Source organism: Agelaius tricolor, unplaced genomic scaffold (assembly GCF_023055355.1).
Source record: "Agelaius tricolor isolate 1412-34295 unplaced genomic scaffold, bAgeTri1.0.p SCAF_12, whole genome shotgun sequence".
In the NCBI taxonomy this organism is placed as follows: domain Eukaryota; kingdom Metazoa; phylum Chordata; class Aves; order Passeriformes; family Icteridae; genus Agelaius; species Agelaius tricolor.
The window spans coordinates 17,741,317-17,767,153 of NW_027269272.1; the positions used below are offsets into that span (position 1 = coordinate 17,741,317).

General features: G+C 48.1%; 2 protein-coding genes across 7 annotated transcripts in view; both read left to right on the top strand.

Annotated features, from left to right (window-relative positions):
* Positions 1–553: 553 nt before the first annotated feature.
* On the top strand, positions 554–18,673 carry EIF2B5 (eukaryotic translation initiation factor 2B subunit epsilon). Its single transcript, XM_071437900.1, has 16 exons — positions 554–757; positions 1,828–1,952; positions 2,319–2,504; positions 2,594–2,771; positions 3,949–4,029; positions 4,705–4,782; positions 4,863–5,175; positions 5,793–5,938; positions 6,231–6,366; positions 6,824–6,925; positions 7,570–7,677; positions 8,561–8,651; positions 9,414–9,537; positions 14,169–14,294; positions 15,788–15,898; positions 16,962–18,673. The coding sequence occupies exons 1-16, from the start codon at positions 605–607 to the stop codon at positions 17,025–17,027; spliced, it is 2,124 nt and encodes a 707-aa protein (XP_071294001.1). The 5' UTR covers positions 554–604; the 3' UTR covers positions 17,028–18,673.
* A 3,230-nt stretch (positions 18,674–21,903) lies between these two features.
* Positions 21,904–25,837, top strand: part of DVL3 (dishevelled segment polarity protein 3) — a 33,990-nt gene continuing 30,056 nt past the window's right edge. For 4 of the 6 annotated variants that reach the window (XM_071437901.1, XM_071437904.1, XM_071437906.1 and 1 more), the window contains exon 1: positions 21,904–22,379. In XM_071437901.1, the coding sequence (XP_071294002.1) occupies positions 22,213–22,379 (167 nt within the window). In that variant the 5' untranslated portion in view covers positions 21,904–22,212. The remainder of the gene's footprint in view (positions 22,380–25,837) is intronic. The other 2 variants (XM_071437902.1, XM_071437903.1) reach the window with 2 other exon arrangements.

Below are 25,837 nucleotides of genomic sequence, written 5' to 3' on the forward strand. Positions count from 1 at the left end.
AACGGTCTCTGAGCGGGCTCCGGTGGGGGGGGGGGTCCCTCAGGGGCTGTGGGTTTTGGGGACAGCTTTGATGGCAGGTGTAACTTGCGCTGACGGGCTGCCTCACATCAAGGGTGTCCTTTACAAGAGGAGCGTCTGGGCATTTGGGAACGCAGCACAAACACGTCGCCGCTAGGAAGTGTATCAGAAAACTTCACTGTTCCCAAAACCAGACACCACCAGGGTCACATCAAAGTACTACACACACCCCGAGGCCACCTGGGGGTGTCTGTGGGGACATTCAGGCCTCCCCCAGGCCGGGTCCCGACCGTGTCCGGCCATGGCGGGGAGCTGCGCTGCTCTACCTGCGCTCCCTACTCGGGGGATGGCGATGACACGCCTCTCCCCGCTCCTCAGGCCGTGCCACGCCGAATCTTCGCCACGGAGGTGATGCCGGGAGGAAGGAGATGATGGGGAGGCAGCGAGCAGCTCTCGCCCCGCTCCCGCCCCGTTCCCGCCCCGCTCCCGCCGGGACGCGCCGCCCCGCGCTGTTGTGTCCCCGCCGGGCGCCCGTTGCCGCTCCCGTCGCGAGCGGAAGCGGAAGCAGCGGCGGCCGCGTGCGGCGATGGCGGCCCGCGGTACCGCGCGGCGCGGGGCGGGCGGGGGGTCCGCCCGCGGCCCCGACCCGCAGGAGGAGCCGCCGCCGCCGCTCCAGGCCGTGCTGGTCGCCGACAGCTTCAACCGCCGCTTTTTCCCGATCTCCAAGGACCGGCCGCGGGTGAGAAATCCCCTCTGGGTGCTGCTGCCTGCGCCGCGCCGGTGCCTCCGGGGCCGCCTGTCCGGCGTGCACTGTCCCCGGGAGGCCGGGGCGCGCAGGGGTCTGGCGAGAGGCTGGGCTGGGTCGGGAGGGGGCGAGGCTTCTCCCGCCCTCCTGCGCTCCGGCAGTTCTCGGCCGCGGGAGTTCGTGTCCCCCGCTGGAGAGGCGGCGAGGATCGATCGCTGCCGTGTTGGGCTCTCCGCTTTTCCATATGGCGTGGGGAGCTGCGCTATCGGCTCCTCGTCTGCGGCTGGCGCAGGACTGGCAGCGGGTTCGGACAGGCTTGTTTCTGATAAAGGAAAGAAACGAAATCTTGGCCCTTGCCAGCTGTAATGCGTAAAAGAATATGGCCAGAAAAATGGATGGGGGTAGTACTTTAACTATCCATCTCAAAAGGCTGTGTGTTAAAAGAACATAAAAGGTTTTTGGAGACTTTAGGTCTAAATAATTACCTCACCTCGTTTGCTGATTAAGTGTTGGTGGTGCTTGTAATTATACACGCGCGCTCGGGCCTGAAATGAAACAGCACCAAAAATGAATTAAGGAATGGTATGCCATCACTCAGGTGTGACTCAGTGACTAAGTGTGACTTGAATCTCAAGAGAGTACTCACTTCACTTTAGGTTGGGGTTTTATACCCCTTGTTTAATTCTGGACACTCATATTACTATGGCTTCATCATTCATGTCTGACAGGTTTTTCTTGAAGCAGTTAAAGCCTGAGTCAGGGAATCAGCACTTTTCCAGTCTCTGTCATTTATCTGAGTCTTCTTGAACAATTTTCAGTGATAACTTTACTTTTTTATGCCTTCCTTTCTGAACTGAGGATCTGCCCCTAGAAGATCACAAATTAGCTCTTACTGTTTAGATCAACTCCAAAAGATTTTTATAAAACCTGGTGGGGCAGTTACTTGTGTTATGTTTCTGGTACTATTGACGACATTATATCCCCAAGCTGGAAGGGGCTGTTGCTGACGTTGGGGTACTGAGTATTTGTTCAACTATCTCTATGGTGTTTTGGTTTTTTTTCAGGCTCTTTTACCTATGGCAAATGTGGCCATGATTGATTATACCTTGGAGTTCCTAACAGCAACAGGAGTGGAAGAAACCTTTGTTTTCTGCTGTTGGAAGTCAGCTGAGATAAAAGACCATTTGCAGTAAGAATCTCGTCTTCTTTTCAGTTTTATCATGGAACGTATTTGTCTGCCCTCCAACAAGCCTCAGAGGTCTCACTGATTCATATGAAAACTGTAAGAGACGCCCTTTCAGCAAGTGAACTCCCAGCATATCTCAGAAAGGACCATCCCTGCTGTGTAGGAGGGTGGTTGTGCAGTGTTAGAAGGGTTGAGTGTTGTGGGACTGCTCCTCAGTTCCCCTTCTGAGTGTACCTGAGCCTGGCAATAGCAGGCTCACTGTCACAGCACTCCCTTATAGGTGTGGCACACACTGGGACGCTGTGTCCTAGTGTGTCTGTGGGAACAGCCTCTTTATGCCTTCCTGATGGTTTTTTTTCCTTCTTCCAGAAAATCCAAGTGGTGCCGGCACACGTCTCCCAACAAGGTGCGCTTTGTCACCTCAGACCTGTACCGCTCCCTTGGGGACGTGCTGCGCGACGTGGATGCCAAGTCCCTCGTTCGTTCTGACTTCATCCTGGTCACTGGTGACGTGGTGTCCAACTTCAATATATCCAAAGCCCTGGAAGAGCACAAGTAGGTGCTGGAAGAGTGAATCTTGCCTGGTGTGCTGCAGTCTGTAGCTCTCTGAGGAGTGTTCTCATAGTTCTGCCCTCCTTTTTCAGGTTGCGTCGTAAGATGGAAAAGAATGTGTCCGTGATGACGATGATATTCAAGGAGTCCTCGCCTGGCCACCATGCCAGGTGCAAGGAGGATGACATTGTTATTGCTATGGACAGTGCCACAAACCGTGTCCTTCACTACCAGAGAACGCAGGGGCTGAAACGATTCCGCTTTCCTATGGTGCGTCTGGAGCCTGGCAGGTGGAAAAGGGCTGTGGTAGTGAAGCAGCCCACCCAGGGAGATCCTCCCTGAGTGAGGGCTGGCGAGCTGTCCTAGCTGCTCCTCTTGGAGGAGCAGATGATAGGAAGTAACTTGGGGTAAATGGCCTTCTTCCCCCTTGATCTTTATTTGAGGCTTGGTGAAATCATGCTGGGACAGGCATGTTTGTGCCTCATTCCAGTTTGAGCATGAGGCAGATGATTTCTCAGAGTTGAGGTTTTGTCCTTTATTTCCTTTCCATGATGTAAAACAAGGGAGGGAGATGATTTGTGATATCGCAGGGGCTCCCAATTCGGGATGCATATACCACTACCATACATAGACCATTTTTACCAAATGATTTAGGTTGGAAAAGAGCTCTGAGATCAGAGTCCAACCTTTGATCACCACCTTATCAACTAGATCATGGCACGTCCAGTTTCTTGAACACCTCCAAGGGTGGGACACCAGCACCTCCCTGGGCAGTCCATTCCAGTGTTTAACAGCCCTTTCCTTTTTGAAGTGTTGTTGAACCTGACATGGGGTGGAGTTACAAGTCCTTTTACCTGTTTGTTCACATAATAATGTAGTAAATGCTCTGTAAATGTCTGTGAAGGCACTTTCTCCATGAGATAGATGAACCAGTTTCTTTCTTCAACTCATAACTAAGGCTGTGATTGTATAATATTTTCACCTCCAAATCAGTAATCAGGAGGTTATTTCATGTCTTCAAATGGAAGTACAGACCACCATAGGAAACAAAAAAGGAAAAACCAAAAGAAACAAAATGCAACAATACAAAACTGACCCCCAGCTGTAAAAATTGTATTTGGATTTATCAGTGCTTTTTTGTACAGTTGTAGCTCCCAGAGGTAAGGAACCTCATCAAAAGTGATTGTTGGAAGTACAAGCTGTTTCTGGGAGACCTGCACTGTGTAGGGGCAGGGGCAGTCTCTGCTGGCTGACTCTCAGCTCTTTGTATGACCAGTCTGTGCCTGCTGAGATTGGGTCTAGTGTAGATTGTAGATTTCTCTGATCCTCAGAGCTTCAGCTAGTTTAATAATTTTAAACTGGTGTGAAGTTTAGTAGTGCCCCTGCCTTATAGAAGGCTTTTGGGGCCATGAGGCACTCAGGTCACCTGAATCTTTTCTTCTTTCAGAGTCTGTTCCAGAACTCTATTGAGAATGTCGAGGTGCGCCATGACTTGCTGGATTGTCATATCAGCATCTGCTCTCCACAGGTGAGCTCTGCCCTTCCAAGGGTCCAAAATTCAGTCTGCACTGCTCCCTTGGTACTGCTGGTGTGCAGGGTGTGTGTGGCCTGAGTACCAGGTTTGGGAAACAGAACTGGCTGAGCTGACGGCCTGGGTGACCATGTGGTGCTGCTGTGTGGAGCACATGGGGGCTCAGTCTGTTTCTGGCATCCACTGCTCAAGCCCAGGCAGAGCTACATGGTGGATGCATCCAGAGACTGGCTGGTTTGGCACAGAATGAAACTATTTCAGGAAATAAGTTATTTCACTTTGGGTGTAATAACATCTGTGGAGCAGAGGTGGTGGCTGTGCTGTGGAGAAGTGTCAGTACTTTTAAGCTGGTACCACGTTAGGGTAACATTCAGGGTTATTCCAGCTAAGGCTTGCTAACAGATCTGATAAAATTTGTCTGCAGCCTTCCTTTGGGGGTGAAGCTACAAAGTAAGGTGGGAAAATTGCTTGGAAATGCTAAAGCAGTGTCTTGCCCCTTTTGAAAATCAGAATCTGTTCATGGATTCTGGAGGAGTAGTAGGGGGAGGAGATGGGAGGGTCAATATTCCTAGCAGAAGGAATCAGAGCTTTATTCAAGGCAAGACCATCACTTTCCTATATTTTATAACTTGGCTCTAACTATAGTATTTCCATGTTCTTTATTCCTGGCAGGTGGCTGAACTGTTCACAGACAACTTCGACTACCAGACACGGGATGACTTTGTGCGTGGCCTGTTGGTGAATGAGGAGGTAAGGAGAGGGTTGTTACAAGGGAGATCCTGTTACTTTGCCTTAGAGAACCCTCTGATGTGCCTCTGCCTGTCTGCCAGGTCCTGGGGAACCAGATTCATATGCATGTAACAACAGAAGAGTATGGTGCTCATATATGCAACCTGCTGATGTACGAAGCTGTGTGCTCTGACATCATCCGGCGCTGGGTTTATCCTCTCACTCCAGAGATGAACTTCACTGATGACAAGAACCAGAGTTACACCCACTCTAAACACAACATTTACCGAGGGGTGGATGTGAGCCTCGGCCACGGCAGCGTGCTGGAGGAGAACGTGCTCATCGGGCAGGGAACGGTCATTGGCAGCAACTGCTCCATCACCAACAGTGTTATTGGGCAGAACTGTAGGATAGGTGAGTGCAGGAATGGGGAATGTGCCAGCCATGCCAGGCCAGGGCACACATTTACTGGAATTCACTGTAGGATAGGTGAGTGCAGGAATGGGGGATGTGCCAGCCATGCCAGGCCAGGGCACACATTTACTGGAATCCACTGTAGGATAGGTGAGTGCAGGAGTGGGGGATGTGCCAGCTGTGCCAGGCCAGGGCACACATTTGCTGGAGTTCAGTTTTTAAATTTTGCACTGAGAGAGGATGATAGGTGGGTAGTGATTGATTGCTAATGGGGAGAAAAGAGAAAAGCTTGATTTTCCAGCAGAGAAGATAGATGAAAGTTTTCAGAGTACCATAATGAAGGTGGAAAGTACTTCATGAAAATTAGTTGTTTCAGCAGCAGAGAATGCATGACCTTTACTGATCTAGAGTTATCAAGCACCACCATCCTGCAAATGAGAGACATCTGTCCCCATTTTCATGAGCTGTTTCTTCCCCTGTCATCTAGCATCCATCATGCATCAAGGGGACTGTGAGTCAGTAAGATGTAAGGCTTAAGTAAGCCAGTAAGACTCAGCAGTGTCAGAGAACACCAGACAGCCTTCCTCAACATATTTGTACTTGGTGGTGTGTAACAGGTGATAAAGTGACTTTGGATGGAGCTGTTCTGTGGGACCGAGTGCACATAGCAGATAACGTGGAGATCCACCATTCTGTTATCTGTGATGAGGCTGAAGTGAAGGAGAAAGTAAAGCTAAAGCCCCGCTGTGTCCTCTCTTCTCAGGTGAGCTGGTTTATGTCTGTTCTGCTTTCTGCCTCTCCTGGCAGGTTACTTATCTTATACTGTACTATTCCAGAACACAGGGCTGCCCCAAGCCTTTTTGCAGAGGTGGAGACCGTGCTACTGCTCCCACCCTTTTCTTCCCTCTGCTTGGCTGGGGCAGTATAATATGGAAAGTGGCAGTGCTGGTGTCTTCAGTTACACATATTAGTGACAGCTTGTCTGCAGCTGCTGGTGGAGGTACAAGGGAGCAGTCACAGTGTTTGTCATTAAGATGTGTTTCACATATTTTCAGGTAGTAGTAGGTCCTGGCATCACTCTCTCTGAGGGCACAGTGATCTCTCTGCACCCCCCAGATGAGGAGGAAGAGGACGATGACCAGTTCAGTGATGATTCTGGTGTGAACAAGGAGAGCAAAGTGAAACTGAAAGGTATGAGTGTCTCTGTCTCCATGCACTAAAACTATGCAGAGGGTTTTGTCCTCCATGATCTTTTGGGGTCTTTACCAGCACCATTCCAGACACTGCAGTGCCAGGGTGGAGCTTAGAGCTGCATTCAACCTGGAACCTATGGGTTTTCATCAGGGCAAGCAAGGATACTCAGCTGAGTCCAAGGGCTTTGTCCTTGTGAAGTACTGTTGCTACAGTGTGGGTTTGTCAAGGGATCTAAACATGGTCTGCCAAATGTTGCTGCTGTAAGAAGGAGTAAGTCACTTGTCAAGGCATGTGAGGAAATGAAGGCTGAAATCCATGTGCATCTGCAGGAATCCCAGCTCCCTCTTGATGAAGGTTCTGTAGGGGCAGTAACATGCAGGTTATACAGTCTATTTCAGGTTTGCCTGTAAGCAGATCTGCTACATCCACACTCTGATTGCTGATTCTTTTTCAGGTTACAATAAAAAGGATGTAGGCTCAGAGGGCAGAGGCTATCTCTGGAAAGCAGATGACAAGAATGAGGAGGATGAAGAAGAGCAGAGGCAAAGCCTATGGGGTGAGGAAAAGTTTAGTGTGCTCACCTGGGGCTGAGCAGACAGGTGTGTGGTGGGGAAAACAGCCAAGTGGGATGCTGGTGATTGTGTCTAGAGGAAGACCTGGGCTTTGTGAAGCAGACTGGCTCCAGATACCAGCTATGTGTGCAGGGAAGGAGAGAGTTAAAAGCAGGTCATGGACCAGATTCTCTCTACCTGTGCTCTGTGGAAAGTGTTTTTTAGATATTTGCTGTGCACTAACACACAGAGCTGTCTGTGCTGGGAATGCTGCACTATGGGACACCAGCCCCTCCCTCTGATGGGAATATGCTTTGGCTATTCCAGGTGCTGCTGGCTTTCTTCCTGCCAGTGGCAGTGTCTGCTGACATTGCTCCATTGTGACTCAGCAGTTTGCACAAAATGCAGTTGCTTCTGTCCGTGTCCTTTGTTGTCTGCCTACAGACTCCCAAAAAATCCCATTATCCTCATGCCAGCTGTAGTGTTCCCTCTGCAGCAAATCTAATCATCTGGACCTGTAAATAGAAGCTTCCTTGCAAGGACAGATAGTTGCTGACTTGGTTGGGAAGTCCCTGGGACACCTGGTTCCTCGTGGCATATGATAGTTGCAGCTTTTGAGTGCTGAATGCTGCATCTTGTCCTTCCTCAGGCCCAGCTATGCAGTCAGAGGAAGAGAGTGAATCTGACAGTGACCTGAGCATGGGCTCTGAGGAGCCAGACAGTCGGGCAGCTTCCCCTCAGCTGGATGACATCAAAGGTGAGATGGGCTCTGAAGAAGTACAGTGATTCTGTAGATACTGCAGTGTGTGAGGTTCGTGCTGCATTCTCTGGATGTATTGGAAAATTTATGCACCTCTGTGATAAGTTGTTTCCTGATCTCACTTCCTGCATTTTCTACAGAGTTCTTTAATATTCCCTGTATCACTGCTGGGTTAACCCAAGGCAGTCAAGGATTTGAAACTAGCAAAGAGTCTCCATCTTCCTCATCACTGGACCTTCATGAAAGAACATCCCTGAGTTGTCTCTTTAAATGGCAGTGTCATTGCCTAATTTTAGAGACTATGGGAAGGTCCACTAGAGTTTCTCTGTATGGACAGCTTAGTACTGTCATCATTCTGGAGAAATAAATGTCCTTGTAGGAGTTTCCTCTTTAGGCAGAGATGTTTTGGTTTTCTGTTTTGTTGTGTTAAGCTTACCTGGATTTGAAAGAGGTTCAGGCCAAATTGGAAAAACCCAAAAACTCTCTCATGTTGGAATATCGCCTCAAAGGAAATTAAACCAATAAATTTTAGATTTGAATTAATACTTTCAGTTATGGGAAGATGAGGTTTGTCTGAGTAGGAAGAGCTGGATTGTGAAAGTATAATAGAAACTCTACTCTAAAAGGCTGCAGAGGTAAATAGCTTTGTACTGGTTTCTGTAGATAGATCAGTGACATGTAGTAGGTGGTTTCCTTTGTTTGAATTATATCCCACAAGTATAAGTATAGTTGCTGTGGGTTTGTGTCAGTGTACAGAGAACAAATAAACATCTGTGTCAGAATGCCTTTTTTGTGAAGGGCATCATTCCTTCAGTAATGAGCAGTTTGGAGAATCTGTGCTTTTCCCTCGTGTCTAACTGCCTGTCCTTTCTTTCATTAGTTTTCCAGAATGAGGTTCTGGGTACGTTACAAAGGGGTGAAGAAGAAAACATTTCCTGTGACAACCTGGTCCTGGAAATCAACTCCCTCAAGTGAGTTGGGGATGTCCTTAGGGATCCTTGGGGTGTCCTTAGGGATATTGTCCCTTATGCTGAACAGTTGGGATTGACAGCAGGCATGTCAAAAGAAGAGGAGAAACCACATGAATTCCCATTGTTAGACATTTTATCAGTATGGAGCATGAGAAATGCAGCTTAGACATCATGACTGAATGACAGCAGGAGTTGATGGAGAGCACCAGCTGCACCTCTAGCATCTTTGGTGGTTAGGCTTTTCCTGCCCCCTCTCTGTAACAGGAGATTGAATTGCTGCTGAATAACTGTGGACTGAAGAGAAAAGGCCAGTTCTTGGCACGACTGTCTGGAAGTTCATGCAGGGTCTGTTGCTCTGGGCATTGCAGCATTCAGCCAGCTGCCTGCAGCTGGGGCTGTGCTGTGGTGTGACTTGTGCACGGGATTTTTACAGCAGCAAGTCTACAACACATAATCAGAGTGCCTTTTATCTAGTGTTTCTCAAATCCAAACCTGTGTGCTTTCTTTTGTGCAAGAGCATTCCTACAGCACTCTGTGAGGGTGCTGTCCCTGCAGCAGCTTTTTCCAATTGTGATAACAGATTTTCAGGACTTATGGCCTTATGCAGAGTCTGATGCAATACAAAGTGATTTTATTATCTGAATATTTGGAAAACCAAATAAACAAATAAGAATATGAAAATCAGATTTTCTACTCTATCTCTGTGAATAGCCACAGTCTGCAGAGATCAGACAGTGTGAAATGTTGCCTTTTTCATTTTAGGTATGCATATAACATTAGCCTGAAGGAGATGATGCAGGTGCTCAGTAAAGTGATCCTGGAGTTCCCACTGCAGCAGCTGGATGCAAACCTGGACTCCCAGAACTATTTCTCAGCGTTACTTCCTGTGAGTCCTGCTCCATTTTACTCTTCTTTGGGCTTGTCTCCTAGTGTGTAACAGTCTTTCTGTGTGCCCTAGGTAGTTCCTGCCTGAGAAATCCCTTTTGTTTAAGCCTGGAGCCACTTGAACTCCTTGAGTTCATGAGCCTCTTTGTCTTCTATAGAAATAAAAATGAACTGAAACTGTTGTTCCTGTTTGACAGAGCTCAGCTGAGACTGTAGGTGTGGGAGCTCTACTTCAGTACCTGTGGTTGTTTCTGTTGCCTGTGTGACACAGTAGAAGTGCATAATTTGTAAAAGAGAAAAGAGGAGGTCTGTTAGAGATGTCTTTACAGGCTTGAATTCCAGCAACCCAGTTCCAATCCATCTCAAGTCCTGTTCCTGGGGCAATGGGGAGCACTCCTCTCCCAATGGGATCCTTTCCAAGGTCTTATTTTACTGCATACCATAATTGGTGCCAATTTTTTTTTCCAGCCAAATGCCAAGGCATGATATTGTTGTCTTTGTGCAAAGATAAAGTTCTGCTTTGTTGCTAGGGACATGGGTTTTATAGTTGGGTGTACCAATTTTAATCTCCTGCCTTATGGCAGACAAAATAGGGTAGGATCTGTTTTAAAAAGCAAGCAGTCTTCTCTTAATGGTTTTGTTCACCCAAGCTGAAGTCATTGTAGTATCTTTGTCTCCTTGTTACAGTCCATTTATGTATTTGACTTTGCAAAGTACAGATTCTGAAAATGCTCTTTCAGAATGAATAGGTCTGACACATGTTTGGGACAGACTACTTCATTTTTTTAGGACTACTGGGGTGGTTTTTTTTTAGGAGATTGAGAGGAACACTAGACTTCCTCATAATCCTTTCTCTGAGGAAGTATGTTCTTTCAATTGATGGGAAAGGGTGGAAAACTAATTCTCCTTTGTGTAGGTGTAAGCATGCTACTTAATTCACCTCTTGGACATGTGGAGATGCCTTCTGCAGAAAACATCCATGTAAACTGATCTATTCTTCAGATGGCTTAGTGAGATTTTGCTGCTCACTCTGTTTAAATTCTGCTTGCTTTGTTCATTTTTCCGGACTGTTTTCTTGAATAGCATATCCTGTCCTAGAAAATAGAATTGAAGGAGGAGGACTGAAGAAAATGTTGGAGCAGGTGTTAGATTCTGAGTGGAAAGCAGTACATCTAGACAACAGCTTGTGTGGAATTGGTAGCTATATAGGATAGGGGTTTTTTTTAATCCCAGCTGGGATATGGCATCTCTTGGTCTCCCAGATTAGGCTCTTAACTATAGCATGAGTGGGAAAGGAGAATTTCACTGCAGCATCCAGTCAGAAGATGTTCTAGTCTGGGATGAAGCATATAAATGCATGAAGTTTTGTGCAATTGCCCCAAACCCCTAGAAGCTAAAGACAATGGTAGTAGGTAAAGACTTTCTCTGGGTAACTTTGTCCATATCTTTTTCATCAAAGGAAAGCTAATGCTTTAGTAATAATCAAAATGTGATGTTTAGAGTGGCCATGTGTCATGGGCAGGTGGCATTTGTCTAGGCAGGGAATTGTGTTCATTTATGAAATAAAAATTCCCCTTAGATGTATCAAAGAAAGCCAGGTGTCAAACCAATTGACCATCATGGCAGCCAGTTCCTTGTAAAGAACAACCTGGAAGTTTCTTAGAGAATCTTTCGCTGTGTTCCGGATTGCTGTGCTGGCTTTCTGCACTGCATTCAGCAGGAGCACAGTGTCCTGGTGAGGTACAGGTGTGTTCACTTGCACTCATGGTGTTTGTCACTGTTATAATAACCCAATATTTGAGATGAGATATACCTCTAATAGATGTAGTGACCCACCCTTCAAAGGCTTATTAAACACACATCACTGTTCTTCTGAGGCAGCAGCTTTGTGTATTTACCAGCAGTGCTCTGCAAAGATCAATTTTCAGGCAGTTGTACAGCATCTGGAACAGTGGCTTCTCTGCAGCTTGCAATTCCCTGGTTATAAAAAGTGCACTCCATTAATTTACTAATTCTTATTTACGCTCTGCAAATCCCAAGCACAGGCTCGGTATAGGTTAGTACATAATGAAAGTAGTTGTTGCTGAAGTTTGCAGCTAAAACTGCCTCAGGCAATAGCAGGTTTGGGCTGAGAGCTGCTCATGATGGAGTAGTTATGGAAAAGTGTTATTTTGTGTGAGATGGGGCTACCTGCATTCTGAGAGTGATGGGTATCAGGAGCCCACCGAACCTTACAGACCTGTTTTATGTTTCTCACTCTCTTTGTAGCTCACCTCTGACCAAGAGATGCTGAAATAAGATGGGTTGCTTATATAAAACCTATGGTAGAGCAGTCCCAGGCAGCTCAGGAGGGGAAATTGTGGGAATGCCATAGTTGTGATGTATGGTTTGACTTGAAACCACGCTATGTGGTCTGAAGTGCTGGCCCCTGAGCATGAAGCTCTGAAGTGTTGCAGCAATTTGAGGAAACAAGCGTCTGGTAAAGGATATGCCCGTGGGTATTTTTTTCAGATGAAACATGGAGGCTTGACAAATAGAGGTATCCAGTTTGATGTGTGTCAGACGTCTCGTTCAGCTCTTGTGCAAGTTGTAAAGCAGAGAAGGTGCAGAAATAGACCTTTCCTAGAACTATAGACCTTTCCCAGAACTGGGATTCTGTAATGGAGTGCATATGAACACACCATGGGATTGCTTATTTGGAGACCAAATGGATTTCTGCTGTCACTGAAGCCATTTATGGTGATCAGCCCAGATGCTGTTGTGGTCTAACTACCCCCACTAGCACCAGTTACAGGGCAGTGCATGTTCTCAACTTGACATGGTATATTTTTTCTTCTTTCCCTTTTCCAGCAGCAGGCACACTGAATTGAGTCCTGGGGTTGTGAGTGTTTTCTGTATAAATAACCTGCTTTCAGAAACTCAATAGCTTCTGGTTAGGTTTGTGCCTGCTTATGATTTAAAGGTGTTAATAGAAAGGTATTACAAAGTGTTTCTTAGCCTGGAATAAACTTTACAGTAGGATAACTTTCTTATCCAGTAGTAATAAGAATGGGAAGATGGTTGTAGAGGAGGGAAGAGTGTATAGCATTAAGCATTTTGCTAAAGTACCTCTTGTAAATATGCCACAGAACCCTCAGTTGTTTTATTGTCATACCATAATGATCAGGATCATTCTGTGCTGTTACTGTTTTTCCTTAAACCAGTCAGTGTACCCCTGTACAGATGAGTTTGCTTGGACTAATCCCCTTCTTTGTTTCTGCTTGAGGCATGCAAATTCCAGCAGGGTTGCATAGCAGATGTGTCTGAAGAGGTGATGGAGTGCAGCACTACAGAGTAGATGAGCACTGTTTCCTAGCTGAGCTGTCTTTGGTAGTCCACACCAGCCTGGACTATCTCCATAGCCTGGGTTGTAGCTCTGCTGTGTGTTCTGGAGCTCTCCCTCTCTCAGGTCTGCTGCCTTTAACAGTTATCCTGGACAGTAAAACGCTGATTAACCCCAAATTTAGGCGAGTCAAAGCTTCTTCATCACACCCCGAGCCTCTGTGAATTGCCAGTTTCCCTTCAAAACAGACCAGATGTGTTCTGTAAGGAGACACTGCTGAAGGCACAGCAGACCTGTGTATCTGTGCAGGCATGCCAGGGCTTTAGTTTCAGGATCACCTGCTGTTGAATTACTCCATTTAAAAAGATGTGGACCTCTGATTTAATTTCCTGCAATGCTTTTGTAGGATGGTCAGGTCATGATGTGGCCAATGAAGAATTTTTGTATCTTATCCAAGTTCTGATACCTTTTAAAAATTTTATGGATGGAGATCTAAGTATTACCTCCTATCCCAGATTCAGGTCAGTCTGTGCTGCTTTGCAGAGCTCCCTGCTGCATATTTCCCAGATACGTACAAGGGAAAGAGCTGTGGGGGACTCAGAAATATTGTTTGAAGAGGCAGCACTAAAATCATTAAACTTAAAGTTTCAAGAAAAATAAGACCTGGAAGAGAGAACAGCTAATAGTGTAACAACTTCTTCTCCTTCATTCTTCCCACTCATTCCCTGCAGCAGGCTTCAGGATCCAAACAAGCCTCTGGGCACACAGCAAATGTGTGATTTGCACTTAGGGGCTGCTCTGACACATTCCTGTTTTAGGGGTGGTTGTTTTTCACTGTTCACTTCTATTCAGCTGGTGATTAACCTGGCATTATCTTTTTCTATGTTTCCTTATTTGTCCTTCTGCTTTGAAGGAAAATTCCACTGAAATGTCAGCTGCTCTGTGGGGGGAGGCTGTGAGTAGCATGTAGGTATCTCTCCTTATCAGTCTGCAGTGAAGAGATTTTGTTTGAATGCCAGACTCTGTTGAACACATTCATTGTGATGATCTGGTATTCCATCCAGAGAGGCAAAAATAAGAAAGCTAATAGATATTCTGAAAGCTTAGTAAAACCAGGTTCTCTTCTCACATATGAGACTCAATATTATCTGTTTCATGGACAGAGAGGGTCAAATACCTGAAGTAGTTAGCTGAATAGTTTCATAAAATGCTTCCCTGGGTCACTTTCTTGGTGTAACACAGCTGAGACACAGGGCTGAGTGCACCCATCCATCTCAGCTCAGGAGCTCTTCTGTGTTTTCTCCCTGCAGCTGTTGAAGAACTGGACCCCATTGTTTAAGAACTACATAAAACGAGCATCAGATCACTTGAATGCTTTATGTGCCATTGAGGAATTCTTCTTGGAACATGACAGTCTCTGCACATCGATAGCTAAAGTGAGTATCCTCTCCCAAATCTATTTTTGCTAGATTCACAGTGGAATGCATCCTATTTACATCATCACCTCTCTGCTTTAAGGGAGAGAATTTTGGAGTCGCGGTGGAGAGGGTATGTAGAAAATCCATTTAAAACAAATTCTTAAAAAAAAAATAGTTCTGTGTCTGCCTGTGCCTCTGAGGGAGCACAGCTGAGGGTGAGTATTAATTACCAGCCTGCAGCCTGTGGGGAGCTATTATTTTGCAGCTTCCAACATAGATGCCCTTGTTGTGTGACACTGGAAGAGGCGAGGGCAGAGACACGCTCTAGGAAGAGCTTCCTTTCATTTATCTCTCCATGGTCCCTGAGATCTCACTGCTAAATGGTTTATCCTACTTTGGAGTGCAAAACACAAAAGCTGGGAATAAAAGTGGAATTTTATTCAGGCTGAGCTAGTTATGAAATAGGGAGTAAAGGAAAGCTGTCATGTGGCTTATTATCTGTCTCCCTGCGTCTGAGAATTTTCATATATTCCTCCTCACTATCCTTCACAAATATTTTGTCCCTACATTCTGTCTGCCTTATCATATGGAGAACATTTGACTTGGATTACAAGGCTTCTTTAGCAGCAACTCAGGAAGCCCCTCTCTGTTTTGGAAAAGCTCTCCTAGAGCCTGCTTAACTCTTGATTCCTCAAGAAAGAGTAATCCTAACTTCTACCAGTGCTTCTGGCTGATGGCAAAGCACTTAGGACTGGAGCCAAAAGCCTTCAGTTTGGTGAGCCAAAATGTCCTTGAATTACAGCAATTGTTTGGCATGTGTCCATTGTTCTAGGGGCCTGGGTTTCCCTAGAGGCTGTGAATTGAAGTGACACTTTATATTTGCAGTTGGCAGCCAGCTTTGTTAGCGCTCTGCTGCAAGGAGGCCGATGCGAAGTGCCTGCTCTGCCTGAGCACAAAGGCACCCTGAGAAAGCCTGATGGCCTCTCCCCCTCGCTCACAGGGCAGGGGCTTGAGCTGAGCAATGACCAATTGCTTTGACACCTGCCATAAGGCACTGCAGAGAGAGAGCTGGCAGGAGGAGGGGCACAGCTGGACAGGTTCATGCTCCTCTGCACGTGTCACTGTTTAATGTGAGCCAGCATCAGTTGCTTGTTGGATCTGCTTTGGGGATGGTGTTCGGGTGGCTTTAAAAAGAGATCTTGTGTCTTGAACTGATGTCCTTTGTGACCCCTCATTGCCCACTGCTCTCAGTCATACCCAGCATCCTCAGAGCTGAAGCTGATGGGGCTTGAACTTCGACTCATTATGTGTCACAGCATCTGTCAGGAACATAAGGCTTGGTAGGAGAATCATGGTTATTTTTAACAGTAGAAGGAAAATGAAGCAGACTGAGTGCCTTCTGGTGAAGACGGAGCTGAGAGACACAGATTACGTGCAAACTTTGTACTTGGACATGAGCTAGTCCCAAAAGAGTTTATAGAGAGCCTGTTGCTCTTTTCTAATTGATGCAGGTGTTGATGACATTTTACCAGCTGGAAATTTTGGAAGAGGATGTAATTCTCAATTGGTTCTCTTTGCGGGACACGTCTGACAAAGGAAAGCAGCTTCGTAAAAACCAACGGGTGAGTCCCAAAGGTGCTGGGAGAAGCTGGGCTGGGGGGAGAGAGACAGACAACAGCTGCTGAAAGAAACTTCAAGTAAAGTTTGGTGTCACTGTCACTTCCTGTGGAGCAGCTGCCATCGCATGGTAGGCCAAGAAACAGACCAGTGCACTGAACACTAAGCAACACAGATTTGTTCTCCAGAACAGTTTCTGTGCATTCTGCCATAATCATCCTGTTTGGATAAGGAATGGAGGTAGTATGAGGATTGTTTCTAGTGGGCCGTCTCTAGCACAAGGCCAGCACTTTCTGGAGTAGCAGCACGGTTTCTCTAAGCCAACACCCATTTGAAATGGGCTTTAGGCCAATGCCCTGTGTGCTGGCCCCATGCAATTCCTTTGAAGCTTTCATTCCTGGCTCAGCAGTCCCTTCACATTCTAAGCATTTGCTGTACTGAGTAGTTTCATTTGGCTTCTGTTGCAAGGAGCATATAAACTTCCCTCCTCCATCAGGCAGAACTTTGTGCTGCAGTTTGGCTGAGCCCTGTTCCAGTCCTCCTCCCTGGATCTGGAAGAGAAGTAGAAGGAAAAAAGCCATCTAAAGAACAACTTTGTTCAAGACCTTTGCAAAGTCAGCTATTAGTGTAGGTCAGCAGTGCTTTCAGCTGCTTGTTCAAGCCCAGTTAAAATGTAAAACAAGCTGCCTTTTTAATAGCAGTTTCTGAGGGACAAGTTTTTTTCCCAGCAGAGTTTTCCTAACATGTCAGCTAAGGTGCAGCTGCCATCTCTTTGCCCTGAAGCTCTGAAAACCTCTCAAGCTTTTGTCTTTTTGCTGAGTGTTGGAGGGATTGTGTGACTGGAGGAATCTCCTTTAGGAGTTTAATCAGTCTGCATTTGTCTGTGGCATCCCAGTTGTTTTTCACCTAATTGTCTCTCGCTCCCTCAAACTGTCTCCATTTCTGTTTCTCCTGGAAACACTTTCTTGTGCATGGTAGTGATGCTCACTCACACAGTGTATTTGTTGAGCATTTCCAGCATCTCCTAGGTGTCAGTTGTTACCCAATTACGTTTCATTCTCTCTGCAGCTCCAGAAGTTTATCCAGTGGCTGGAGGAGGCAGAGGAGGAGTCGTCTGACGGCGACCAAGACTGACATGATGGCTCAGCATGAGAAGAGGCTCTCACTGCCTTTCTGGGCCAAGTGGGCAGGGCAAGATCAATGCCAGTGCATGGTGTATAGATGTGGGGCCTGACATCCAAGTGACTGACAATCCCATCATTAATTCAGTTGTGTGTTCCCAACTTTGCCACTTCCCTCCCTCCCTCCCTCATTTGCACCTTATGTTGCAACCCAGTAAAAAACTATAAGGGAAAAGCAGGAGGTGGTGATACCTAAAATCCCTCTGGAGCCTGGATATGATGTACTATAAGCTATCTTTGTTACTAATACAAAGAGAGAGAGTAGATGCAAATGTATACGATGCCCCTGTAGATCTAACCATCAGGGTTGTGGAAAGATGGTCATACAGCTGAGGTATTTGGAGTCATTGTTGCTTCTGGAGCTAAGGGGACTCCTGCTGAAGAGACACCGGCAAGGTTGGTGAGTAAGAGCATGTGGATTAGGATCTGGAGTGCAGGACTAGAATTCAGGAGTTCTTGTGCCTAAAGAAGATGCAGCTGTCTGAGGACGCCCAAGGCATTTTGCAGCCTAGAAGGCACTTCTGTGATCTTTCCAAAAGGGAAAATCTCTTGCCATCTGCCATGCTAGGATCTAACACAAATTGCACAGTGGAGTTGGTAAAACCATGTGTTTCCTGTGCTGTAGAACTGGGGGTGGTGTGTGCTCAGCTTCCCCACGGGGTTGGTTGATGGCTGTACGGATCACCATATCCTGCATGTGATCGTTCTTCTGTGCCCCCAGCTTAGCAGACATGGTTTAGAGAAATGTCTGTTTCTTTTTTTTTTTTTTTTTTATGAAAAGGGAGCAGAGGTGCCTGGCTCCTCCTGCTGCACCAACTACACTTGTATTCTGCCCTGGGGGCATTGACTGCACCAGTTGCTTTGAGGAGAATGCAAGTTACTAAGTTCTGCTCCAGTGTGAAAAGGAGCGAGTGGTATTTCCTTCAGCAGCACACAGTCTGTATATCCACATGATTTCAGTTATATAAGCTTGCTTACCTCATGGCCGTTTATTTATTTGAAACTTCTCTCAGACAGCAGGGAAAGTGCTGCAGACCCACTGTGAGGCTCTGCAGCTGCAGAGCAGCTCGGCAGGCAGCAGGGAGTGAGTGTGCCTCTGGCTCAGACCATGTGTGGCAGCAGCAAGGCCGTTAAGAGCAGCTTACTTGGAAGTGTCACTGTGCTGCATTCTCCCCTGCTCTCAACAGAGTGAGAAGGGTACTGCAACCATCAGCTTGTGTTCATAGGTGGCTTATTTGTTGGATGTGCTGACCTAGCCTCTGCCCCTTCAGGAGGAGCAGGAATAAATCCTTTGCAGGGGGAAATGCACTGGAGCTGCCCACTCAGGATATTTACTTGGCTGTTCCGTGGTGCCACAATTGTCAGTGAGGGGACAGCATTGGATGCTGGAGACCAGGGATACTGCCTCTAAAAAGCTGATGTTCAGGCAGGGCCATCTTGTGCACTCACACTATCAGTTGCCAGGATTGTGCATAAATGTCCTTGTTTTCTGACATTGCAAACTCAGTCTTGTAAATGTTGGGGAAATAGTCGGTATCTGAATTTTCTGTATCTGCCAATATTTAATTCAGGGAGCAAATAAAAACTATCCTGGTGTTACCAGCTTGTTTGCTTTTTTTGACTTGAAATTTTATGTCTCCAGCTTTACATGCCTGAGCAGGGCTTCATGTGTAAGTTAAATAACTCATCACTGCTTTTTCCTCAGATTTTAAGCACACAATATCCAGGTAGGAAATCAGCACATTGAATCACAGCATTGAATTGGTGAAAGTGTTTGATGGTAACACATGAGCCCTGTTTGCAACTAGAGAACAATTCATTAAAACTTCTGAACTTGGAATCCTGAAGTGGGTGAGGTTTGGTTTTGTACAGAATTATGTTGCAAAGATGAACCTTAAATTCAAAGAAATCTGTTATCATTATGGGAATTGATAGGAATGTTGGCTGATACGTCATGCATTGTGTCCTCCTGATGCTGGGAAATAAGAACTGGCAGAGGCAGGGAACTGGCAGAGGCAGCTACAGAAAAACCATTTACAAACCAGCTGCAAGACTCAGTAATTTTAAAATCTCCTTGGACATCTCAAATATTTTTTTTTCCCTTTACAGGGTAAAGATTGGCTTAAGAATAAATTTAACATGTAGTGCTGTAAATGGCTCAGTTTTGCGAGAAGTTCTTGATTATTTCTGCCAAGTAACAATTCCACTTTTGTTTTTTCCACATTCCTTCCTCCTTTGCTCCAACTTTGTGGTATGAGCTGCTTTTTACCTGGGAGTTAAAATCCAAGGGGAGAATGTTGCTCCATGCCCACATCCTTCAGGCGTTGGTGGTGTGTGTGGTGGGGTAGTTTTACAGATGCCAAGAATAGAGCAGCAAAAAGAAAACAAATTAGAACACTTGATACTCTCCAAGGTGGAGTTCTGGCATGGTGCAGCATCCTTATGTACTGATACGTGTTGTACTTTTTAAAGGAGCATTTATTCTATTGCTGAAGTGTAGGGTGGGCTTGATGCTTTGTTGTTGCTTCAGTCAAGATGGTTTTTTGTTTGGAAGACTGGAAATGCCTTTGAGAGCAATCTTGAATGTGGAATCATGGCTGCCCATCTCTGAGCAATGTAAGCAGTTAAGTACTTTATTTTCCTAAGGCTATAATAATCAATTTGTCTGCCTTCCCATCTGACAGGGAGGGAGGGATGGATGGATGGAAGGAAGGATGGATGGAACCTGGTGTTCCTGTATCAAACCTACAACTTCAGTTAACAATAGTAACCCTTTTAAAAGAAGATAATAATTTGGTCTTGCTTAAAGGTGTAAGTGATGGAACTCAACTACATCCACCTCTGCTTTGGGCTGTTCCAAGATGCACTAAAATGGCTGAAGCTTGTGTACTCTGTAAGGAGAAGCAACATTATCAATGCCGCGATTTTTAAGTTGCCATAATTGCAAAAATAAGCCAACAGGCAGTTCAGAAACTCTTCCTTGTGGACCTTGGAGTGCACAGCACAATCCCCTCCTGCTAATTTCTTTGGCACTGTGTTCTTAACTTCCATTCAGTGAGTCATACAGCACAAGGCCTCTGTGAGCAGTGAAACTGATCTATCATTGAGTCTATTCAGTCACTTGGCCTGTTTTAAAAGAAAAGGCAGCTGTGGCAGTGAGATTTCATCTACTACCACCCTGGGGGTGTGGCACCCCTCCCCTGAGCTGCATGTGCTCCCTTGGGAGCTCAGCACTACCGAAAATTGCCCTTTTGGTAACAAAAGTGTATGCTGTGTACAATACAGGCTCCAAGGTGCATCCACAGCTGTGCTGGGAGGTGGGTGAGACAGTGGCCCTGCCAGGGACGCACCAGGATTCTTTCCCTGCTTTTGGGGCAGGGAGGTGTTGCCAAAGGATTTTAAGATTAGTTCTGCCAGGGTTGACACAGGAAGAAGCAACTTAAACTAAATTTTTCCATTCCTGACCTGGATTCTTCATTCCAGGTACACCAGCTTTTACCACAGAGCTCCGAGCATAAGGAAATTACAATCTTCCAAGAGCTGATGTGGAAACATGGGAGAGTCTCAGACCTCCTACAACTTCTGCTTACCCGAGGACTTCCCTGGAATTTTTATTCTTTTTTCAATTTAATGTCAGGTTCTTCCCCCAGTCTAGCAGTGCTGCCCAGGTAATTACTAGCAATGCCTGCAGGACTCTTTAATGCATTAGAGGGCTTATTTAGCTCAGCCTGCCTGCCTGCCTGAGGAACTTGGCTCTGTTCCCTGTAGGATCTCTCTGGCTCCTTTTCCTACGGCAGGGCAGTCTAGTCTGAGGGCTGATCTAGTTTCATGCCCTGTGCAGGCCCATGGTGTGGTGCTTCCTCTGCATTTGTTCCTTCTAATCCAGGATGGTGCAAGGCAGTTCTTGCCCTTCCTGTTGGTGGGTGTTCCCAAAACTCCATCCACCCCAGCTTTGCTCTCAGCCACAACTCCGGGTCACAGTGCTGATGACTGTAGGTAAGAATGTGCTGGGGTCTGGGGAGACGGGATGGGAAGAAACCACACAGCCAAAGGGTGCCCAGTTGAAGAAGCCATGGTATATAGAACAGAAGGTTCTCATGAAAAGCAGAGGAAAGAGTCTGCTTGGTGAGGAAAAGGTCTGAGCACTGGGGTTAGTTGTTGGATGGTGACAAGGGGCTCAGAGGGAAGCCTTAGCTGGAGAGGAGCTGGGGATGGATGCATGGTGGCCATCTGAAACAGTCCGGGAGCTCAAAGGGGTCTGTACACGGGAGGATAGGGTAGAGATGGATATACAAAACATGCCTCACGTTTTGCAAGCTATACTCATGTGGCACATAGCTGGATGAGTAACATGGGGAAGGCTGCAAGGTGTGTGATAAAGGACTAGGGCTGCAGAGATAGAAGGGGAGGCCGGGGGTGTGGACAGAAGCAGAGGTTGTGGGACACAGGAATGACCCTGTGAAGCAGCATCAGAGGGTGTAAAGGGGGTGTGAACGTTGCATGAGGGAGGGGAGCCTGGGAGAGGTATATTCCCAGCTGGCACTGGGAATGAGGGGGCACGGGGAGTACCAGGCTGTGGACAGGAGGATGTGGGTGTAAAGTATAAATCCCAAAGCACCCATGGGCGATGGGGCTGGGGTTGGGCAGTCCCAGGGGCCGTGCACCCACACGGGCACAGCAGTCGCGGGGTGGATGGGTGTGTGGGGGGTCCGTTCCAAATCAGAGGGTCAGTGCCAGCCAAGGGGGGTCTCCTATGGATGCGGGATCCGGCTGGGGACAGGGTGCAGGCCAGCATCGTGGCGGGATCTGGGCCCAAACTCGCGGGCTGCCCGCTGAGCCCGGTCCCGGCCCACGGCGGGTCCCGGGGTGGCTCCCGCGCCGCGGCCCCACGGGGCGCCGGTTCCGGTTCCGGCGGGGCCGGGACGGCGGGCGGGGCGGGGCCGGCCGAGGCCGAGCCTGCGCCGTGCAGCCGGGCGGCGCTGGGACCCGGAGAACAAGGGGCGCGGGGGGACCGGGCGTGCGGAGGCCGCAGCCGGGCCGGGGCGCGGGCGGGGGCCGGGCCGGGACTGGGGGTCCGGGCCGGGGTGGAGGAGGCGGCGGAGGCAGAGGCGGGGGCCTGGCGGCCGGGCAGGGGCGCCATGGCGGCGGCCGAGACGAAGATCATTTACCACCTGGACGAGCAGGAGACGCCGTACCTGGTGAAGCTGCCGATCCCGGCCGAGCGCGTCACCCTCGGCGACTTCAAGGGGCTCCTCAACCGCCCCAACTACAAGTTCTACTTCAAGTCCATGGACGACGACTTTGGGTGAGCGCGGGCCTGGGCCCGGTCCCCTGGGGCCACGCGTGGAGCCCGGGCCCCGCGGGCCTCCCCGGGGGGCCGTGGGGGGTGGCTGGGGAGCTCCGCCCTCACGGGGCCGGGGCCGGGGCCGGGGCTGGCTGCCCGCTCGGCCCCGGGAGCGCCCCCGGGACGGCGGGGCCGGGACCCCCGGGATGGGGAGGTGCCCCTCTGTGCCCGGCGCGGGGAGGGGGACCCCGATCCATCCTCCATCCCCATTGCCTTTCCTTGGCGAGGATGGGGATAGTGACCCCCTTGGGTTCTCTTTGGAGGGACACACCGTCCGTGCACCTCAGGACCTCACCTGTGGGAGGCTGGAGGTGATACCCCCCTGTGCACATTCTCTGGGTTCGTTGTTCCTGGGTGCTGCCTCCGGGGACAGCCGCACATCCTCGGATCCCGCATCAGCTCTGGGGAGGCTGTGCCATGCTAACTCCTCAGTGAGGGAGCTGGTGATACCCTGCTTCAGGTGCCAGAGGCACCTTGGAGGAGACCATCATCCCCATCTGAGGGTCACGTCCTCCCCCTACTCAGGATGTTTGGCCAACACCTTGCCTGAGGTGGTGTCTCCCATGCAGCCCACATTGGAGTGTCTAGGCTGGCACCCCCAGGTTGTATCCTACTCAGGACTGTCATTCCCCACCAAAAGGGCCTGGGCATCTCCCACTGTGCCTGCCCTGGGAAAGTGCCCCTTTCTCCCTTCTCCAAAAAGGTGTGGAGGTTGTGCCACCTCCATCAGCCCTTTCCATGGAATGGATTTGGGGACAGTTTTGTTCTACCATCCATTTTGGGGAGGGACATCCATTTTGTAAGCTTTGTCCTCCGCATCTCGTTTTTGGGAAGAATGTGTAGAGAAGACCAGCTTTCTCCTCCCCTACCTCCATGGAGAAGGAGTGAGAGCTCTCCACGTGCTGCCCATCTCTGAGCAAGGGGTGTGTGCAAGACCCACCATACATGTCTCATCCTCAAAGATGTCCCATGCTCGGTCTCTGGTATGGAAGGGGGTGCAGCCCTGCCTCATATCCCATCTCCTGCAAGGCAGCTCTCTTCTGACACTGGTGTTTCCATCACTTCTTTTGTGATGCCCTTTGGTTCCTCCCATCACAGGTGATTCTTTGGAGGTGAGAAGGTGTGTTCTGTCCCTTGTTTGGATGTTGTACTCACCAGTATTCTGGGCAGCCCCTGCTGTCTCCTACTTGTGTAAAGTTGGTTACTGTTCTGGGGAGCAAGCACCATGTGAAGCCAGCTCCCTGTAAGACCCTTTGTCCAGATTTCCTCCAGCTGATTTTCCTTTAGCCTTCTTGAGGACCTCTTTTTCCATCCTGGGCCCCTTTTGGTTTCTACAACATGTGATCCTTTACCATTCCTAGGACTTTGGTGTTTGATGATCCTTCCTCCTTTGAAGATTTAGTGTTTACAGTAGGTCTTGTGTACAGAGCTGGGATTGCAAAGTGTTTTCAGTTTTAGAGTCTTCCCAGTGTCTTCTCACTGCACCAAATACCTCTCAAGGCTGTGATTTTGGCTTGTACCCCATGTTGAACAGGGCTGGGCCTGTTTGGGGCTTGGATGAGATCTGTGTGGCTGCCTCAGCAGGGGGTGCTCTCCCCTCCTCAGCCAAATTATCCCAATGCCCAGGTTCCCGTTAGTTTGGGAGGTGCCAGCTTTCAGATGAGGCTTGAAATTTGGAGTCAGTCCTTTGACCGCAGTCTGGGACGCTTTGCCTCCCTAAATTCCTCCTGACCCAGTGGAGAGCTTTAATCCTCAGAAGCTTCCCCGTTCTCTCCTGGCAAATAGAGGTCTCCAGCCCTCATTCTCCATAAATTTCCTCAGCAACATCAGTTGTCTGTGGATCGTTTCCTGTCCCTCAGCTGTTGAGTACCATTGGGTGCTATGAAACAGCTGCCTCTCCCTGTCTCGGAGGGGACCATGTTCATTGGTGGGAGAAGTGAATTCTCCATGCATGCTGTTTGTAAACAAATGCTTTGGGATCCTTTGAAATGTTGTTCTTGAAGTGAATTCAAACTTGTCTTGAATGAAACATTGCCATGTGGGTGGGGGAGTGTGCAGCTATAAACAGTTTAGTAATAAATAGCAGCATCTTGCATTGGGAAGAGGGGTCTGGTGGCAGTGAGGTTTTGTGCTGTGCCTTTTCATCCTCTCTAAGGTTCTACAAGAAGAGCTAGATGGTAGATTAACAAAATTCAACGATAAAGCAGCATAGGGAGTTATAGTGGGTGATAGCAGAGAGAGGGGAAAGTCACTCAGGAAGACACCACAAGATCAGTTGTGTCAGAAATGCATGGGATGAGATTTTTGTTGTGACCAGTTCAGCTAATTTATTTGGGAAGCATAGACCTCTCTGGAAGGGAAGGTGCAGCTGAGAGGGGGTCAGGGGCTGTGTGTGGGCAACCTGTTCCTTGGAGAAGTCCTGGGCAATGAGTCCTGGAGCAGCGTGTTGAAGGCCTGGGGTTTGAGAGACAGAGCAAGACTCTGTCGCCATGGATGCTTCTTCAGGAAAACTGACTCTGCTGCTTTCCAGAGAGCTGAAGAATGTGCTGGTGGTTGGCTGGAACATGGTGGGAACAACCAGAGCAGTCCAGCTGCAGCCTTGTCTCTGAGAAGCCCTGAAGGCCCAGGCAGCACACAAAATTTCATGATCCCTGGTAATTGATGTCCATGAGAAAGCAAGCCATTGGCCTGCAGGGAGAATCAGAGACAGAAGGGCAGGAGGCACCTCGACTGCTTGACTGCAAATACATGGGCAATTAGTGAGAACTAGACTGGAGGTTAACAATGGTGGCATTCAGAAGCTGTGTGACAGGGAAAAGCATTTCTCTCTCACACACATGTATTCCTCTCAACTCCTTCCCTGAGGAGATTCCCTCAGGGTGCCTTGTGTCTGGCTTGTGCTGGGCTGCAGTCTCTCAGCTGGGCAGTGTCCAGGAGTAGGACCCAGGTTAAAGCCCCCTCCATGAGAGAAGAAGTAGATGGCCTTAGGGCAGCTGATCCCATGATTCTGCTTTGGACCTTCTGCTGGATCCCTGTGGCATAAACCAAACTTTTCCTCTCATCTTATTAGGAATGGAGACATCTCACCTTCCAGAGCCAGCTGCAGCAGAATCTCCAATGTTTCCTCTCACCTCTGTAAAGCCAGTCTGACTCTTTCTCACTCTTCCACCTTTTTTTCCAGGCTGTGGATCTCCAGTCTGGTATTCCCTTCAGCTAACCTCATCCCCAAGGCAGTATTACAGCCTCAGTCTTGGTGTGTGGGATTTTTCATTCTTTTGTTTATCTTGTTAATATTTGTTTGCTCTGAGAATCAGAGTAGTGATGGAGCAGCTTCAGTGTTTACATCTCCTTGGAAATGTGAACTGAGGTTCCCCTGGGTGGCTGTGGAGTTGTCAGGCTATGGCAGGAGTTAGTTCTCA